At 37.4% G+C, this 20,120-nt stretch overlaps 2 protein-coding genes across 2 annotated transcripts; one reads left to right on the top strand and one right to left on the bottom strand.

Annotated features, from left to right (window-relative positions):
* Positions 1-1,222: 1,222 nt before the first annotated feature.
* On the bottom strand, positions 1,223-9,656 carry LOC116290947 (inactive pancreatic lipase-related protein 1). Its single transcript, XM_089030786.1, has 9 exons — positions 9,540-9,656; positions 6,088-6,321; positions 5,658-5,806; positions 4,946-5,090; positions 4,312-4,497; positions 3,468-3,716; positions 2,876-2,999; positions 2,404-2,556; positions 1,223-1,519 (listed from the first exon to the last, which is right to left on the bottom strand). The coding sequence occupies exons 1-9, from the start codon at positions 9,595-9,597 to the stop codon at positions 1,441-1,443; spliced, it is 1,377 nt and encodes a 458-aa protein (XP_088886912.1). The 5' UTR covers positions 9,598-9,656; the 3' UTR covers positions 1,223-1,440.
* A 1,851-nt stretch (positions 9,657-11,507) lies between these two features.
* Positions 11,508-20,109, top strand: LOC116290941 (uncharacterized). Its single transcript, XM_031698066.2, has 14 exons — positions 11,508-11,828; positions 13,136-13,222; positions 13,328-14,847; positions 15,285-15,377; positions 15,578-15,778; positions 16,199-16,424; positions 16,859-17,002; positions 17,368-17,481; positions 17,573-17,646; positions 17,980-18,084; positions 18,447-18,562; positions 18,658-18,796; positions 19,056-19,176; positions 19,660-20,109. The coding sequence occupies exons 1-14, from the start codon at positions 11,729-11,731 to the stop codon at positions 19,758-19,760; spliced, it is 3,141 nt and encodes a 1,046-aa protein (XP_031553926.1). The 5' UTR covers positions 11,508-11,728; the 3' UTR covers positions 19,761-20,109.
* The last annotated feature ends 11 nt before the right edge of the window (positions 20,110-20,120 follow it).

Here is a 20,120-nt window from a genome sequence, read left to right as displayed (position 1 = left end):
TCATGCCTCTTTCAGTATTCATTTCATCTAGTTGCTTCTTTACTTGTGTTTCTACAGGTAATATATTTTTATCTGATATCGTTGTTAGCCTTGTTTTGATGACCTTAGCTTGGTTTATTCTTAGTCTGTACGTATCTATGAATATATGCTCTTCTTATCTTAATATCTCATCTCATTAGTAATGACCCCTAGAAATTGTATTTTCGTTGTTTGTACTTTCGTGATATGATCTTCTCCTTCAGTCATGCAATACAGTAAATATAGTTCAGATGTTATAGATTATTCTTTCAAGAAAGAAAATCTAAGCAAAAAAACATACCTACGATGAGGAAATTTTTTTTATCAAGACCTGGACGTATTCAAATGTCACATAGTGACGGGTCATTTTTTTTGTTTGTTTTATTCAAAGGATAATGTTTTTTCAGGGGAATTAAACCAGATTGGAGCCCGTTGTTAGCCGTTATTTTACCATGCTGAGAGACAACAGCGAAAAGAAAGATTAGGATTAGTTTATAGGGATATTTCAGTAAGATGAGTATTCCCCTACTGTAAGCAAACATATCTTTACAGACACTAACAAGGGGAGATTTTCCTCGCGCGAAGTCTTCAGACATGGCTGCCATTGGATCAGCGATACAAAAAGCTTTAAACATTGATTCCTGTTACCAGAAAAGACCGATCTGTCAGATAATTCCCGGGGGGGGGGGGGGGGGGGACTTCAATAGGCCACTTCCGAGATATTCTTTGCTTGTCACGCACAAAGGTTTCAGTATGAGGCTACGTGCTAAATGCTCAGTCGTTCGTGACAGGCGATAAGAATTAATTTAATTTAGCACGTAGCCTCATACTGAAACCATTGTACGTGACAAGCGAAGCATATCTCAGAAGTGGGCTATTGGATCTACAATTTGGTACCTCTTAGGGTGTCACAAATCTAACAGGACTACCAGAGAGTGAGCCAGTACTTCTAAGGGTGTTTGTACTGTACAGGAATCGGGTACCTCTTATGGTACATTTAGAGGACAGAAGAGCAAAGCGGAGCATAACAGAGCATAGCACGCGGGACGGGAGAGAAAGAAGCTCTTTTCTCGTGGTACAATGGAGTGATATATTTTTTTAGACCATAACGTTTTCCCATTATCTTCAGAGTTTTCACTTGATACGCAGGACATTAAAACCAATATAAACATTGATTAGCGACCTTCACTGAGGTACAACTTACGATTTTTCGTCCAATTTTAATTCATTTTTATTTTAATTTAGAACATCTTTTATTTAACTATTAGATATCTAGCTATTTCCCGTTAAAAGTTTCTTAGAAATATCGTAAAGCGTACCTTCGTAATATGTTCTGAGAAACAGAATATGGTCTCGTTTGAATTTTGATCGTCCCAAGTTTAACATTACATTACATTACACTACTGGGATCCCTGTGTCGCCCTAGCAGCTCTGGTCACCTTTTCGCAGAGTCCTTTTCACCGCAATTCTATATACTCGTGTGTTGTAACAAGCCGAATACCTAAAATATTCAAATCAAATAATTATAATCAAATACCAAATTTCAAATCACCATAAAGCCTTGAAAAAGCTTTCTACCATTTGAAAAACCAGCATAGAGGTAAGCGCTTCCTGGACAAACAAGGGAGGCTAGCTTAACAATTAGAGATTTTTGGCAATTTCTTTTAAAGTGCACATGTACCCTTCGACAATACTTTCAGTACTGATTCTACATGAAGTAAATAGTTGAATGGTAAAATATTTCTTGATTTGGGTAATGCGTTTCTAAGTTATGAAGGTTTATACTTCCAATATGCTAATAAGTGTGACGTCTCTTAAGGCTTGATTAAGTATACAAAATTGAACAGGTTCATAGAAACAGTATTTAAAACGCATCATTATTTTACTCATGGTTTACATGAAAGTTTTTTTAAATTCGTATTTTCAAAATGGCCAGCATTTAGTATTACTAGTTACAACGAAAACACTTAAATACCTTACCTGACGTCACCATCATTAACATATTGGAAGTATAAACCTTCATAACTTAAAAAAGCATCACTTAAATCAAGAAGTATTTTACCATTCAACTATTTACTTTATGCAGAAACTGTACTGAAAGTATTGTCGAAGGGGATAGTTGCACTTTAAAGCAATAGTCACCCTTTCATAGTTCCCGGCGCCATCTTTAAAGGTAGCCATGCCTTTGCATCGAAACGAGACAAACGGTGAGCTTGCAATGATAGAGACCTTGGACGTGTCTCTATCATTGCAAGCTCACCGTTCGTCTGGCTTCGATGCAAAGGCAAAGTAACCTTTCAAGATGGCGTCGGGAACTGTGAAAGGACTATTCCAGGAAGAACAAACCACATCAGTGAAGCATATCACATTTTTCCTGGTACTCACTTTTCATTGGTATCGGTGAATTCAATGAGAACTTTTTTGAGACTCCATCCTATTGACAAATCCTGATACTGCCAGACATCGATAGAGGTCAAGGTCTCCAGTTCTTTGAAGGGTGCAATGAATCTCTCGGTGCTTCCTTTCTTTATATCTCGACTGAAAGAGACGAACGCCAAATAATTACCATAATCATTACAGTTTTTATCGCACGCGTATCCCGAAAAAGTGTCATGCAATAGTTCCCTGCTCCATCTCGAAAGATAGCCATGTCTTTGCATAGAAGCGAGACCTTTTTTAACACCTTCACATGTGTCTATCATTGCAAGTTCACCGTTCGTCTCGCTTCGATGCAAAGGCATGGCTACCTTTCAAGATGACAGGGAACTGTGAAAGGGACTATTAATTAGTGAACAAAAAAGCTTAACGCTTATTTAATCATAGAGCGTTTTTCAATCATTATCGTAGGTGTTCTTACTTTCCAAGTCGTATTATTCCAGTGTTTTTGCCGTTACTACCATAAACACGCATGCCTGGATCTTTTCCTCCACTAGACAGCCACCCACCAAGAGTTTCAAACGACACCTTGACAATACGACGAACTACAACATAAGATTCAGTCAATAGAAAATGAAGTAAGAGAAGGAATCACTGGTATTCATGCTAGTAACCATCATAGGCACCATTTGATGCTATTTTTAGAATCACATTTGCCATTGTTTATTTTTCTGCACCTGCATACTGCGCGCGCTCAACGCTGTTTGCTCATTTAAAAAAAAACATTAAAAAATTAATCAAAGAACTAGCAAAGAACTACAACATAAGATTCTCTTGATTCAATATAAAACAAACGATTTCACAAGTACACTTTATCTTCTTATACAGTATACTTAATTTGGACACTAGTAGTAAGCACTCTAGATTATAAAGTTAGTTCCTTGAAGGCATCGCTTTTCCTTCATGTATAGGAACAGGACATAGAGTTTGAACCGCCAAGGTATCGCCATTCTACTTTTATGAGATTATAGTGAACATAAAATATGTAATAATGTTGAAGTACAATATCTTACTTCCACAGCTGAAAGGCTCCTCGTCGTTTGTGAACAGGTAATATTTTCCAGATGCCTTTCCTTTGCTGTTGATTGCCTTGAACCCCATCTCAGGGCAGCCGGAACTAGGACACGTCTGACAGTTTCCCCGGGTAAACTCGTTCCATCCACCAGCACAAGGGTATGCGCGAAATGGACACTGGGAAGTGATTGATTCGATAAGCAATTTGGGAGCTCTTACATGGCTGCACACACTTGTCGTGATTCCAACTGCAACGATTGATAGAGTTATTAATAGGTTGTTGCTAGTTTTTAAACTACCATATTCCAAAAAATGAGCATAGTGTACCTACGCGGGGAGCGTTCGTGCCATAGTGGCAACTAAAAAAGGTGTTGTGGAGCAGCCCGTTATTACCCCATAAGGAAAGCAAAAAGTAACTCGTCAGTACCCAAAAGGAGGGTTTGGAGCAACCCATCAGGTACCAAAAAGAGGGACATGGCGCAACCCATAGGCACCCAAAAGAGGAACATGGCGCAACCCATCAGGCACCCAAAAGAGGAGCATGGCGCAACCCATCAGGCACCCAAAAGAGGAACATGGCGCAACCCTTCAGGCACCCAAAAGAGGAACATGGCGCAACCCATCAGGCACCCAAGGGAGGAGCATGGCGCATTTTTGTAGCCCAACGGCGGAGACACGGTGCAACCCATTAGCACCCAAAAAGAAATCATGCTGTCAGCACTCCGATAAAAGGGTATTTTGAACCTCAATAGAGAATAGCAACCCGTTAGTACCCAAAATATGCAAACTGTTAAGCGCTCCATTAGTAGGGCAACCACGTCCGTAACATATTTACTTGCTTACCCCTTGGTATCTCACATCCGCGTTGTCGAGTGCCGGCATTAGGGTAGAAATCGATATGTCCACTGACAGTTGACGTACCCAGGCTACCAATACTAGTATGGATGACGTCAACGAAAGCAGCGTCGGTAGGATCCAGTCTTACTGCCGGGTCTGTATCGATGAAGAACACACTGGCTGGATCGAGACCTAGGTAAGGAAACAATTACCATTAACTTGGATGTTCAATGGGAGTCATTTTTTAGAGACGCAGTACTATCTTGATGCAGTCGACAATATAAATAACTAGTCAACATCGAAATTAGTTTCGTCCATAAAAATCTTAATTACAATGGCAAGGCAAGGGCGGATCCAGGGGGGGGGGCAAAGGGGGGCTTCAGCAGAAAAAAGAACAAAACTGAAGAATTAGATGCTTTTTTATTGTTTTCCGTTGTGTTAACGGAAGAAACTCAATTAGCCTCCCCCCTAAACTCAATTAGCCCCCCCCCCTAAAACTTTGGCCGGATCCGCCCTTGCAAGGGACCTCCATCCTGACGGTAATGGGTGACTGAATAAGCTGCGTCCTCAGACTCAATCAACAACACAAGAAAATTGAACTGCTCTGTTAGATGCATTGAATTGAGTTTATGCATCAAACCTGTGATACGACCAATTTTGGCTGGTTGTTGTATCCTTCTTCCAGCATATCCTGCCACATGGGCGCCCAAACTAAAGCCAATCACGTAGAACGATGCCGGGGAATTGCCAGTTTGATGGTTGATGAACTTGATCATCTCTGCCACCTTGATACATATTATATATGATTATACATGTGTTTATATCTGAGTATATATACACATGCATAAATACAATGCACATTATGAATCGTTAGTATCTTTTATATCTCACATGATTACCATATTAAGTAACGCTACCCAGCTCGATTAGCTTTTTAGCTATTCTGGGAATCGAATTCCCCTCTATTTAGTACTCTAACCTTGTAACTACTTATTATGATTTTTCTGATGGTAATAAAGATTCTTGTTCTGATTGAAACATTAAGACCAATAAAGATTTTGGAGAAATTACATAATCAAGGAAAAGTAAAGGATCGGACATGCAGGGCTTTGCATGATCTAAGTCGGGCCACGCCAGACTCATAGATAGAATTGGAATTTAGCTTGTTAGGTTTTGCGGAGGAAGGAAAACCAGAGAACCTATAGAAAAACCCTCAAATCAAGGGAGAGACTCTACAACTCTACTAACGTGATACCGAATCCAGCAATCAAACCCGAGACCCCAGAGGTGAGAGGCAAGCGCACTACCGCTGCACTACTCTTGAAAGTTCTTGGAAGTCCTTTTGGTCCTACCTGTGCTCCTACGAGACGAGTGTTGCCAGCAGCCTGGGTGTAAAATTCCGCTGCTCCTTCTTCCCATTCAACGATGATTATATTCTTGTCGTTCAGAGCTAGAAGAGCTGGTGTTATGCTTTGAAGCCACTCGGATTTGTCAACTTTCTCTGTTGGAATAAGAAGCAAAAGGACTGCACGTAACGAACTCTAACGTAACAAACAAACCCTTTAAATAAATGCTCTCCATTTTCAGCACAAAAAAAAAAAAAAAAAAAAAATCTCGATTCAATCATGGGACAAGGGTCACAGGTTTGTTGGCTAATGGCTATTAAGTGTTACCATAGTGAAACGAGGACTGTTCTTTCGTTGTTACCCAATTCGTTTCAAGTATTAGCTGTCAAAGAACCGTCCTCAAAACCCAATCGATAAGCCGTACACATTTACTCACCAGTCCATCCATGGATCACCATGATGGTGTCCTTCGAGCCGTCGTATCCAGAGGCCTGGAGCTTAGTGACGTCACTGTCATCAATGATCTTCATGTTGGTAGGATCGTTTGCACTAAAGAGTTGAAAGCTGGTGCCTACCTGACTTGGTGACTGAGGAAGAGCGACCAAGGGATTGTGGAATGGAGGGTCTTTACTGAAGCAACCGTACTTGACATAACACTTTTTCAACGCGCCTGAGGAAATAAAAAAACCTCTTTACTTTGGCGGGTGATGTTTTTCCCATTCCAGACCACTTGTACTTATCAGTCTCTGAGGAATGTTATTTCATTTGTTTAATGGCTGCGCATATGAGAAGACATGAATATGGATACAACTCTGGTGTTAAAAACGTGGTCGCCATGTTGGCTGATAAGGAAAAAGATACACAAGACCAGCCCTACGTCACACACGGGCATAGAGGATAATGATGAAATCTTTGTCAGCAAAGTCAATCAGCATAGTGGCTATGACGTCACATGGAACCCAAGAATAACTAACTTCTCAGTTGTGCTTGGAAAGACAAAAGTTTCGCCACGACGTTTTGTCTGTGAAATATGCATGTTGTCAGGGGCAACGTCGAAAGTGTTAAATGGAAAACATGGTGACGCCATCGGCAATAAAGCGTTGGTACGGTGATTATCACTCAACGTTGGCCCTAACAACATGCACATTTAATCAGCATAGAAAGTCTCGCTGCGCTAAGCTCATCTAAGATCGTATTAGACAATAAATCTTAAGATACACTGTTAAAACTTAGCAGATAATGAAAGGTTTCGATGTTACCTAGCTGGACGTCATCAAGTCAATAATTTTCAAACGAAAACAAAAGCGTTCCACTAAAGAGTTAAGCGCAAATGGAATGTATTTGAATTGGGTTTCAATTCTTCGAGGGAAAAAAATGCATTTCGCAAACTAAGCAGTCATTATGGGTCTATAAATTATATATATATATTATGCGCATGCGCATGTCGTCCTTGCTTTTTGAGTGTTGACTAATGTGGATTTCTTCATGACATAAAAAGGCTATTTCGACGTTGTTTTTTCCAACGCGTGGAAAGCTATGATAAAAGGCGCGCCGTTCTCTTTGGAATCAATTTGCTCGAGTTTTACTATCAAAAATCTTTATTATATTTTCGGAACTCTTATATGTTAAAGTATCTATGTGCTAAGTTTTATAAAATTGACATTAGATCTAGAATTGCCCGCGTGCTTCCCTAAGCTCAAACGCACCTTCGGATCGTTCCGAATGCGCTTCATTCTTTCCATTATGCGAGTCATCATAATCAAGAAATATGACTATAAATGTAACTAAGTCATTATGAAGTAAATATGAATATAAATGTAACTGAGTAAGTTAGCTATGTGTTAGATAAACAATTTTCGATATATATTTTATTTTGTTCAACTGAAAAGTACGACAGCTTTTTTGTCAACCTATTATTACCAGTGAATGTAAAATTTTCATATCAAAGGAAGCTTTAACGAAACTGTTTGTTGTTTCTGGGGATTTCACCTTCCCAAATTCACCATTTTCTCAGTTAATATTAGATCGATACATTGTAGCTTGGATGGTTAACCATGATATAAGACCCCCCAGGGTGCTGGTTGAAATGCACATACTGATCACAAGATGTTGCGAATACATCTAATAATTATTAATTATTATTAAAAGATGTGTTAAAAAAATCAGAAACAAGAAAAAAAGATTTCGAAGAGTGAATTCAGTTCATTATTTTCAAGCAACCGAGTCGATAGATCTTCTATAATACTACCTAACTCCTTGATATTCTGAACGTGAAATTAGTAATATTTGTATTCACTAGGGCAACTCTTCCTTTATAGGTAAGTAGAATAATCAAGGGAGATTTGTTTTTTAATAGTTTTCTTATAATTTGTTTTGTCCTATTTACGCCCCCTCCACGTCTGTACACTTTACCGATATTGTTTTAAACGGATTTTTTCTTTATGCATTAGCTTTCCATTCAAATATATTCGACGAAAAAGACACTTCAAAACGCAACTTTTCGACAACGAATAGGATGAGCGAAAACGATTCGAAAACAATACGAGTGGCAAGAACTTTTTTTGAAAACGGAACAAAAAAAATCCGTTTTCAAGAGTATCCAGATATGTGGACGATGTCTAAGATGATGCATCGTTAGTTATAGTACTTTCATAGTACTTTGTTTTCAAAAAACAAGGTCGTTAATTACTCATAAATCATGTACAAGTGCCGCTTGAAATCGAAAAACAATAAACACATAAAATCTAGTTAAATCCACACGCTATTGAAAAATCTTAACTATATTTAATGAGTAAGCAAACATCTTAAAAGCTTAGGAAAAATATGGCATTTACGTTTTCATATATATATTTTTTGTCATGCTAAACGTAAAGAAAGACAGCGCTGCTACTGATCTTTGCCTTTCGTCAGCTTTGGCTTTCATTTTAGTCTTAAACGAAAGCAGTCATAGAAAAGGGTTTTAACGTTTCAAAACTCTACTGAGAGGAAAAATTCATGTTTTGTTTGTTTAGACGAAGCGATTGACCATTTATTTTATTGAATTTTAATAAGTTATTCGATGAAATCGTCGTACATTTTTAGCCTACCTGTGTATCTAACGATATGGTTGACTCGTATTTTATTTTTTCTACCAGCAGCAGTTATGAGAGAGAGAGAGTTCAGCCGAAACTAAGTAGAACTCGCAGTTATTTCCGCATATATATTCTGGTAAATAATGTCTTTAATTGGAAATAAGTACCAATAACCAAATTTAGTAGAAATTTCTGAATTTAAAGGCAATAAATAAGCTAAGAACTGATAGGAATACCTTATTTGTTATTATTATATTTATCATTATTATATTATTATCATTATTCAAGGGTTGAGAGTACAAAACTGGATTACAGGGGATGTCAGCAATGGATAAACATGTAAAATATCATGCAGTTTCAATTTCAATTTTCTTCGTTATTTCGCACAAATTTTATCTAATATATTTTTATGTTATTTCCGCATATATATTCTGGTAAATAATGTCTTTAATTGGAAATAAGTACCAATAACCAAATTTAGTAGAAATTTCTGAATTTAAAGGCAATAAATAAGCTAAGAACGGATAGGGATACCTTATTTTTTATTACTATATTTATCATTATTATATTATTATTATTCAAGGAATGAGAGTACAAAACTGAATTACAGGGGATGTCAGCAATGGATAAACATGTAAAATATTATGCAGTTTCAATTTCAAGTTTCTTCCGCGTTATTTCGCACAAATTTTATCTAATATATTTTTATAAATTAAAATAATAATTAGCAAAATTAATACGTTGAGGAATAGTTAAAGGACTCGCTGCCAAATTATATTTTGTAACAATTATATATTAATAAAATAATAATACTTGCCTGCGTTTGAAAACGTGAAGAGGGCAAGAATCAAGAAGGTCAATATCTGGTTCATCATGTCCAAGATGAACAACCTGCCCTGTCGAATTAAGGAGTTCTCAGTCGTAATGACTCACTTCAAACTGAAAGTCTTATATTAGTAAGATATCCGTTCCCATGACAACAAAGTACATACGTCTTTCATTGGTCCGAGTTCAATATTAAATATGAGCCCACGGGCAGTTGGAGAACGTTGATTAAATCCTTAACGAAATCTCGTCCAATTCATCGACCTAGTACGATAGTTGATACAGCTTTTTAAGTTGTGACGTATTTTCGGGAACAATTTCTGACAAAAACGTTAAAATCAAGCGGAAAAAATGATTCGATGATTTAACCTTCACCTTAAACAATTAGAACTTATCAAAATTAAAATTACGTATACATGGTACAACAAATCCCTTCATGTCGAACTCAAAATTAAAAAATAATGTCTCGTTTATCCATACGAGTGAAGTCACACTTTAAACCTCAGTCAGCCTTTGCTATACAAAGGTGATAAGGCAAGAGAATTAGAAATTAGCTCCTTCGTTATTTTTTTCATTTTCAGTCCAAAGTATCTTTAAATTTCCGCAAGAACAAAACAAAAACAAAAACAAAAAACAAAAAACAAAACAACACAAAAAACAAACAAAAAAAAAAAAAGAAGAAGAAGAAGGCAGACTGCTCAATTCAAGGAAATGGTTCTAATGAATCTATTTAGTATATTCAGCAGGACTTCAACACCTGGACGGAGTCTAAAACAGGATCGATTAGAAGTTTACTTAGAACCAAAAAGCTGTTCTCACGGCAAAAAAATACTTGATTAAAAAAGTAATTGTTAAAAAAGTAAAAAGTGAACGTTAATTGTGAAGTAAATATTCTTATCAAAGGATTTTTAAATTAAAAGTAACACGGCAGTTTGTTTTGACGCGGAAATGCTATGGTTTTTATTTGCGCGTTGACTTCTCGTTTGCACAAAGCCTAGGTTCCTTTGTGTTGTCGGTCGATTCTAAAAAGTTTGTATGTTTTTTCTCCTCTCCGATTACAACTGAATAAACACTCATTACTTTTCCATATTTATCCAGCTTAATAATATTAGCTGAGCTGTGTAGTGTCTTTTAATCGATCATTGAGACACCTCTATGACTGATATTGATATTGAAAATCTTAGCAACCCAGAGATAACGAGCAGCTGATACATATATTTATTGACACTGGAATGAGATTATGAAAAAGATTCTTTTGTAAAGTTATACGATTATTTTTTCGTCTTCCTCCCTTCCTTCCTCCCTCCCTTCCTTCCTTCCTCTCTTCCTTCCTTCCTTTCTCCCTCCCTCCCTCCCTCCCTTCCTTCCTTCCTTCCTTAATTCTCCTTCCTTCCTCCTTTTTAAACCTTCGTCCATCCTCTCTCCCTTCCTCCCCTCCCTTTTCACTTACATTTCAAGTCCTTTTAATTTCTTATAATGATAATGATAATGGGGTTCTTATATAGCGCATTATCACATTGTCTCAATGCGCTTTACATTGCAGTGGAAACCTTTATGGGCTGCATATTAAGGCGCTATTAGCAGCCGTGCAGCTTACAATCATGAGTGATTTATTAGTACGTTAGTGTTATGCCTCCAAATTGGGATAGGCTGTTGAACCGGGAGACAATCCCCTACTCTTACACGAATAAATCAACAGGTTCTTCTATGTCCCTCATTTACTGTAGGTTAGGAAGGGTTGGGAGACAGGGCCTACGGTTTTAAGTCCTTGTCCGAGAAGACTTGAAGGTCTAACCATTTGCAGATATAATTACAAATGCAGCACCTTCTCCTCAGTTATTTAAGGACCCTGAGTGTTGGTCTTTCCATTAATTCTTTTCCATTTTGCTGTTTCTCTTTTTTCCAGGATTTCCCTTCCAGAGGTGGTTGGTACGGGGTACTGTGTACTGGGTGCTGGGTAACGGGTAACCCCACCCATCCTATTCCCAAACCAATTAGTTTACAGGTCTCCATAATTCCCGCTCGTCCATGATGAAGACCTGGTTACCGAGTATATTCATTGGAACAAGATGGCGCTGTGTTGAACGAAAATGAACAAAAACACCGAGAAAAAAACATGAAAATGCTCCACTCTCGAACACTTAATAGTGAAAACTATCGCCCAAGGCTGAAGGAAAGATAATGTTCTCGTCAGGAGGGTATTTTCGTAGCGTGAATTGTCCTTTTTTTGTCCATGGTTTGTGTCATCGTCCATACTGCCACTTCAGACACGCAAAACCTGGTAAAAGCCTAATAATCTTTCTATTAAATATCACGTCAATTATCTTAACTTTACTTTATAACTTAATAAGTATTATTAAAACTCTTTTTTACAGCTTGAATTGAGAATTTTTTAAATCATATCTCATTGATACGATGAACTTCAAACTTTAATTCTTATTTACATAAATTTTAGGATTCTTGTTCTGAAAAAAAAAAACTGTTTTGTTATCTACGATCAAGTACCGTAATCAGGAGACAGCCCTCTTCGGCTATCAATAGAAGTCTGTGTTATGTCCTAAACGTTACTTTGTTGGTTTTTTCTAGATGATTTGTACTTGTGTTTATCAATTATTTAATCTATTGTTCTTATAATGTCAACCTGTCTTTCCTTTTTTTATTAAATTACTTCTCTTAGTAGAGTTCTGAAGGAGGGATGCCAATCCTATTTCCCGCCCAATTATTTTTGCAAATCACAGGGTCCAATTCCTAAACTTCTTTCTTTAAGAACATTTTCCCATTCCAGTTTTGACCTAAATCCCATTTTAATGACAAAAATCCCATTTTTCCCAGAACAATATAAGCAATCTCTAGTTAACATTTCACCCCTTCAGGATATTCCTGTTCATTATACATCGTCTTCACTATCTGAATTCTCATTGGTCAAGAACCCACAGTTAATTCTAGCTATCAGCCTGCGCCAGCAATTGTTCAGCGGTCGATGGCTATCTGTAGGCAGTTATCTGCAAAAACGAACATAGGTCAGCAGATAGCAGTCATCTGTAGGTTGTTTTTAATATATTATTTTGAAACGTTAAAAAAATAAAGTTTATTATAAAGTTGCTATCTTTGTAATATCAGTTAATCTATTTACACAATGTACTATAAAACATTTATTAAAATGAGTTTTGATGATATCTGGAATTATCAATGTCTTGGCAAATGTTATTACAGCTTCAGCCAATAACACTTACCTCGTTATTGATAATTCCTGATATCATCAAAACCTTATCCAATAATTGTTCATTAGTTGTCGGATGTAAGAAATTTTTTTCCTAGATAACATATAATTTTTCTATTTGCTTGACATTCCATAGGCTTATGCCTTTTGATAAGAAATTTTTCTGTTTTGAGACTGTTATGGAAACACTGATTGTGAAGGTGTTTTTTCGTACTTGGTAGTATTTATTAAAAATATAAATTTGATCGTTGTACGCCAAAAGATGAAGGGTTGTGCTAGTGATCAATCCCATATGTGTGTTATTTGAAATCTGTTTAAGTGTTACAAGTGAACCAATTTTGATGTTTTTCTTTTAACCCTTTTTTTAGGCCATGGGAGTACGACTAAGAATGCAGTAGTTAAAAGTTGCTTGAAATCTAAAGTTAATACTACAGGAACTAAGTGTGGAACTGAAGGTATGGTAGAATTTGCAAGGGTGGAGTAGTTGAGGGTGGCTCAACTCTGTAGTCTTATGTTCGATTCTTGGACTTAACATCAAATGTAAATCATTTCTCTTTCAGGGACTTCTTCATCGAAATCTCTAAAAAGGTCCACCAATGAAGAGTCAGTCACAAAATCTTCCCCTGATCCTAAACCCATTGTTCAAGCACAGAACAACGCAACAAAAACTAATACAAATTCACTCACAAATATAAAAGATGCAGATGAACCACCACAGTCCAAGGAATTACCAAGTTCTAAAGAAGAAAGTGAGAAAAAAGATTTACCTCGGAATTCAAAGAAAATTCCTTCATTTCTAGATTCTTTAGAGAAGATTGAACAAGCTGTGAATGAGGCATCGGAAAGTTTATTGATTCATAATAATGCAAAAGTATTAAGTTGTTCTGCGAGCAATAATCCTAAAGATTCAAAACGTTTATCTAAAAATCAATCATTAGTAAGTACTGAAAAAAATGACCAAGCAACGAAGGAGGATAGCAATAATAAAATTGAAAATAAAGGAGAAGAGATAGCAAGGGATTTACAGAGTGAGGAATGTCAAGATATCAATATTTCAACAGACAGCAATAAATCTGCAAAATGTAGTGGTATTGATGAAATATCTGTAAGCAAGGACAGAGAACTCAAGATTACTGACAATGAATTGGAGAAATTGGTTAAAGTTGATGCTAAAAAAATCTCAATGGATTCATCATGGAAAGGCATTGAGGATGTTTCTAGAGAAACTCCACCAGATGGAAAATCAAAAGACCAGAAAATCGAATCTACAGTTTTAGGAAAGAAAAGAAAGTCATCCAATATTAATAATATGGAGATGAAAAAAGCAAAGATAAAAAAGCAAAATTCACATGAGGATTCAGCTAAGCTTGAGAGAAAGGGTTCATCTTCTGATTCTAAAGACGCGAGTAAAACAGAAAAAACACATATTCCTACTTCTAACAAGAGGGATAATTGTGACAGGAAACACTCAACTTTGAAACAAAAGCAAAAAACAAATCCAGAACTTAAAGTCGTGGACCTTGATTTTTTTAGCTCTCCTAAGAAAGTGAAGTTGAGCAAAACATACTCAAAAGAGAAAACAAAAAGCAAAAAAGAACCTTCAAAAGAGGAGAGAAAAGCCCAGAATTGTCAATCGCAGCTTAAAACATTGCGAAGAAATTCAGATAGTAAACGGTCCATGAAACAAAAATTAAAACAAAATGAATCAAAGGAAAAAATTTATTCCAGGAAATCAAAAGTACATGATAACATAACTAAGGACACATCTGTTCCCTTGACAACATCATTATTTGAGAGTGACGATGAAGTAAGATTTAGCAGCGATAGTCTGAGTGGTTCCGAGTCAGACACTGATCCTGTAGACAGCAGTACAGAGATGCTGAGGGAGATATTTGACAATTATGACCCTCAAAGGGATCTACGAAATCCTTCGTCAAACACAAAAAAGGTTAAAGAATCTTCATCACGGTCATCTAGGATGCCATCTACCAGTTCTACCCCAGAAAAGGAGATGCAGCAGAAAGCTGTTGATTTACCAGGATTGGGCAAGAAACAAAGAGTTGCACATACTGCTAGTTATGTGAGTGGCATTTTATCTTAGACTAACCATTTTTATAATTTTTTATTCGTTGCATTTGCTGTTGCTGTTTTTGCTGTTGCTGTTGCTGTTGTTGCTGTTGCTGCTGCTGTTGTTGCTGTTGCTGTTACTATTGCTGTAGTTGCTGGTGCTGCTGTTGCTGCTGCAGTTGTTGTTGCTGCTGTTGTTGCTGTTGCTGTTGCTGCTGCTATTTCTGTTGCTGCTGCTGTTATTTCTGTTCTTGCTGTCAGTGCTGCTGCTTTTGCTGCTGTTGCTGTTGCTGCTGTTGCTGATGTTATTGCTGCTACTGCTGCTTATGTTGCTGTTGTCGTAGTTGGTGTTGTTGCTGCTGCTTGTTGCTGCGGTAGTTATTGCTATTTAATTCATGATATCATTTTTCATTTCATTTATTCTATTTTTTCGTTACTGAACATTTTCAGTTAGTGCAAAGAAAATCAAGTAACATCAATCCTATTCGAAGAGTTCCCAAGACAACAGCAAGCTCCTCTAGTGCATCCTCCACACAAGACCAGGTTTGTGGGAACTTGCACTGCACTACTTAGCATGTACAATATTCTGGACAGTATTCCAGCAAGCATCCTTACCCCTACATAAAAAAATTATGTTGTACATCACCCATCTCCAAATACCCTCCTCAGACCCTCCCCACCCATTGGAAATTCCAATCCCCCTCTTTTTTCTGATATGATTTCATATTTTCCACTTGTTTTAGTCAAAAGAGTACAACCTACTTCAGGGCAAGAAAAGAGTAGCTCATCAACCAAGGCCTGCCAGTCAGAGCTCCCTACCACGCCCTCGGATACCTATTGAATATGGCGCTAAAGTACCACAGAGTTTCCGTCAGAGATACCTGGATAAGATTGTCGATGAACACCTCAGACTGAGTGCCTTGGAGCAAGAAGCATTTGACAAGGTTAGACCAAGAGTGTGGATAATACTCATGGAATAAAATTTTTGTTGGTCATGATGATGATGGTGATGAAGATGATGATGGTCATGGGGATAATGATGATATAGGGATGATAATGATGATCTTGGTGACCACGACAATGATGTTGATGTTGATAATGATGTCGATAAAAATGAGGATGACAACGATAATAATGACGATGAAAATAAGAATGACAATGATAATGATGGTGAAGATGATGATGATGACAATTATGACAACCATGGATGACAATGATAATGATAGCGAAGAAGATGATGATGACAATTATAACAATCATGGATGACGATGACAATGATGTTGATGGTGATGATGGTGATAATGATGATGATGATGGTGATAACAATGATGCTAATCATTATTATTATTAATAATTTGCTACAGGCAGTGGAAGAAGAAAGGGGCTTGTATAACCGCAGTACTAGAAGACACATGTATCTAAACCTGTGTATTAATGCAATCAAGAATCTGCGCAGTCAACCAACACCTGAGCATCAACCAGAATCAACACAGCCGAATACAGCTACTGCTACAGTATCTACACGTCGTGTATCAGCAACAGCTATTGATAGTCAAAGTCCAAAGAAGATTGATGTAGACCACCTTACAGGTACATACTCTGATTATAATTTTATTTTTGATTGAAAATTGAAATAATCCTTTATTAAAAAAATATTAATTTCTTTATATGCTTATTGAATATTGAGGTTTTTATTCCATTCATTCTCTCGCTCATTTTCTATTTTTTCCCGCCCTAGTTTCTATGCATGCGTGCGTTAGTTTGTTGCTATATCCATTCGTCTGTCTCTTTTCAATCGTTTCTTCTTTCCATAAGTTAATAGGTCAGTTGCTTCATTTATATTGTCAACTTTTCTCTTCCTTTTGTTTGTTTTTTGTTTTTTTTTTTGTGCTTGCGAGGGTGCATTCATTACTCCTTCCATTCGTTATATCCTTCTTTTGTTTTGCCTGCCTGTAGACCGTTTGTTCCTTTGATTGTTTATCGTTTCGTGTTTCAGTTTCTGACGGTTTACATTATGTTTTCAGAGGAGATGTTCTACAATTTGCTTTTTCCCTACATTCTTACTGAAGAAGAACTCGTAGAAAATGGTTTTCCACGCTCTTCGCTAACAACGCCTGGAAAAGTAACCTTTAAATCGAGAAAACCTAAAACGACTCCAAGTAAAGATCGTAAGTGTTGTTTCTGAGGATTGACTTGTGGGAAAATGCTCTAGATGAAGAGTCGTCTCTTCATTTTATGTTCAAAAGGATGCAAAATTCTGTACTAAAGGACTGATAGAATTATAGTTCATAGATTAACTATGATAAAATGTTCCATCTTAGGCCTCAACTTCTGCCGATCTCATTGCATTTCAACCAACATTTTATGTGTTTCATTCTCCTTCCATTGCATTGCCCATCTTATCCATCCTATACCTCCATTGGTGTTTCCATTGTTGTCCCATCCATCTCATCCCATCCATCTCATTTCGTCCATCTCATCCCATTCATCTCATCTCATACTATTTCACGTTATTTTTCTTATTGTTTCACAGCTAACCGTCGTATCTGTTGTCGTTGCGGCACACCGTACACAGTCCTTGAAGATGGCACTTATTTCAGGCCAGAGGAATGTGTCTACCATGTTGGACGGCTACTGAAGAGAAGAAGTAAAAACATAAACGCTGTTGATCTCATACCACTCATTATTTAAATTATTATTATCATTACATTAATATTAATGTATTATTATTATTTTAGTTGCTGGTGAGGTTACCACTACCTACTCGTGTTGTGGTGGCGATGGTTCGACTCCTGGATGTGCTGTGGGCAAGGCAAGCCATAATTACATTACCTGCATGCATAAATAGGGCATTTTTTCGTACATCAGTAAATATAGGGCACACGCTCTAGCACTCCTTCACCTCCCACCTAACCTATCCCCTTCTGCCCACAGTACCTTAGTCTTCTATACCAACCAGCTCCACACTCTATTTGCGGCCCCTATTCATATCTTGTTGTGTCTAATCAAGCGCTGTGATCGGATGGCGCATTTTACTCTAGCTGATTGGTTAAGAATATGATTGTTAAATGACTGGTTGGACTACCTGTGGCATCTCTTTAGTAACGCTAACGTGTACATAAAACTTTTTTTTTTTGTGCCACAGGTTCACGTGAGTGAGGGTAAGGATGCAACTGAAGGTTTCATGACGACTATAGTCAGTCCACTAGCAGGAAACCAAAAGAAAGTATTTGCCGTTGATTGTGAGATGGTAAGTTAAACCTTCCAAAATACTGGTCATCACTGATTCTATTCATCCTAGATTATATGCACTATCAGCAGTAGACACATGCTGGAGTACTTACCTTTTATCTCTCTGCTTCTTTTAAATTCTTTTCAGCTCTTTGATATCGTGATTGATATCATGTGAATAGGCTTGATTAATGCGCAACTCGTCAATAGGTTTCGAAGTCTATGAGCCGCCATTTCCTCCAAATTATCCCATGATGGTACACGCGCAGAGTACCAGTATGTACTCACCATGAGAAAGGCGCTATTTCCCCCGAGGTATCCCATAATGCCTCATAAGTAACCATACATGATTAAACCAATGGCTTCTATTTTTCTCTTTAGTGCTATACTGTTGCTGGATTAGAATTGACGCGCGCAACTGTGGTTGACTGGAAACTGGAAAAGATTTATGATACATTCGTCAAACCGGACAATCCTGTTTTGGATTACAACACTAGGTAGGTGATTACTGCTGACAGTTCATAAAATGATCCATCTCGCTAAGGGCTTGCAGCTTCCTTGATATTTAAACCTGACAAAATGTGGTATTTAGGTTCAGCGGTGTTACGGAGGAATGCCTGCGCGGTGTCAAGACCAGCATCAGAGAAGTCCAGGCTGTACTATTGAGTATAATACACCGAGATTCGATTCTAGTGGGACACAGTCTAGAAAGCGATCTTTTGGCGCTTAAGGTAATTATATTATGGTATCCCCCAGAGATCTTACTTGGGGCCGTCGATTTTCCGATAAGTCATTTTTATTCAAATCGAAACAGATACTGGAGTCTGGACTCCAGATAAATGATCATTTTATTTATTTCTTATTCAGTTAATCCGAGCCTCGGTATTGCTTTGCGAGCAATCAATACCAGAAATTTAAAAGTAGGTTTATCGTATGCTTCAGTAGCTAAAGTAAAAATCTGACTTAACAGCTAATGTGAAATCCTTACAGCTCGTCCATAGTAAAGTAGTTGATACATCAGTGGTGTTCCCTCATCGCCTTGGACCTCCGTACAAACGAGCACTACGGACGTTAACTGCTGAGTTCTTGAAGCAAATTATACAAGATGACGGTAAGGAAAAGCTTTATTATAATTTGTGCTGTTTGGACGAAATTTCCGTGTTCCTCCTAACGATCTACGAATGGTTTGCGATAACAACCATGATGCTTTGCGCAACGATCTACAGTGCTTTGCGGTGTTGACCATGATGCTTTGCGCAACGATCCACAATATTGCTAACAACCATGGTGCTTTGCGCTGACAACCTTTATGTTCCACAATGCTTTTCGATGAAAAGCATGATGCTTTCTCTACAACCGACAATGCTTTGGTGTTGACCATGATGCTTTGCACCTAATCCACAATGTTATGAAAATATTATGCGCGTTGATAATTATGACGCTTTCCAAAATGCTTTGCGATAAAACAACCATGATACTGTCTGTGTGATGTATGAGGCTTTTGAGCTTTGCTCTGCTTCAACAAGTTAATCTTTGCGATCAAGAACGCTTCTGACCACAGCTTTTTTTTCTTCTCCTTCCTTAACACATGAAGAGGCTGGCCATGACAGCCATGAGGACGCAAAAGCAAGTCTTGAGTTGATGTTATACAAAGCTAAAGAAGACTTGAAGAAGAAGGAAAGAAACAAGAAATAATGAACGTTGATGAAGCGACAGGATCGCTGGAAGGATTTCAGTGGCAGCAAACACTACTGTTTATCAAAGAATAGAATCGACTTTGGACTAAACTTTAAGAAAACTCAACTTAGATAACCCAGAATTATTTCAGTTTTGATAGTTAAGCTGTGATTAAGTGTGAAGACAGTCGAGTTTTGGTGTTATTAATAGTACATTAGTTCGCTGTTTGAGGCAAATTCTTTATTCCAAAATACCCTTGAGCAGAAAAGTCATACTACGACCTATTTTCGAAATGTAGAAAAAGAAAAATCCAAGAGATGTTTATATAGAAATATTTAAAAGAAATTACAAGCTCTATTGTTCTCTATACTAGCGTGT

The sequence above is a fragment of the Actinia tenebrosa genome, unplaced genomic scaffold, assembly GCF_029948245.1.
Source record: "Actinia tenebrosa isolate PJP-AT-01 unplaced genomic scaffold, QUT_ActTen_1.0 PGA_scaffold15__27_contigs__length_11533743, whole genome shotgun sequence".
Classification (NCBI taxonomy): domain Eukaryota; kingdom Metazoa; phylum Cnidaria; class Anthozoa; order Actiniaria; family Actiniidae; genus Actinia; species Actinia tenebrosa.
The sequence above is the reverse complement of the archived record's forward strand: the minus strand, read 5'-3'. Positions and strand labels throughout refer to the sequence as shown.

What these genes read in the sequence shown, in the direction of transcription:
- LOC116290947 (XM_089030786.1), bottom strand. Translation starts at nt 9,597, where the DNA reads ATGATGAACCAGATATTGACCTTCTTGATTCTTGCCCTCTTCACGTTT. An exon ending in CTTCACGTTTTCAAACGCAG is followed by an intron (nt 6,322 to 9,539) that starts GCAAGTATTATT and finishes TTATTTCCTCAG; the next exon opens with GCGCGTTGAAAAAGTGTTAT. An exon ending in TTCACCGATACCAATGAAAA is followed by an intron (nt 1,520 to 2,403) that starts GTGAGTACCAGG and finishes TGAATATTTTAG; the next exon opens with GTATTCGGCTTGTTACAACA.
- LOC116290941 (XM_031698066.2), top strand. Translation starts at nt 11,729, where the DNA reads ATGTTCTCGTCAGGAGGGTATTTTCGTAGCGTGAATTGTCCTTTTTTT. An exon ending in TTGCACATACTGCTAGTTAT is followed by an intron (nt 14,848 to 15,284) that starts GTGAGTGGCATT and finishes GAACATTTTCAG; the next exon opens with TTAGTGCAAAGAAAATCAAG. An exon ending in GTTTTGGATTACAACACTAG is followed by an intron (nt 18,563 to 18,657) that starts GTAGGTGATTAC and finishes TGTGGTATTTAG; the next exon opens with GTTCAGCGGTGTTACGGAGG.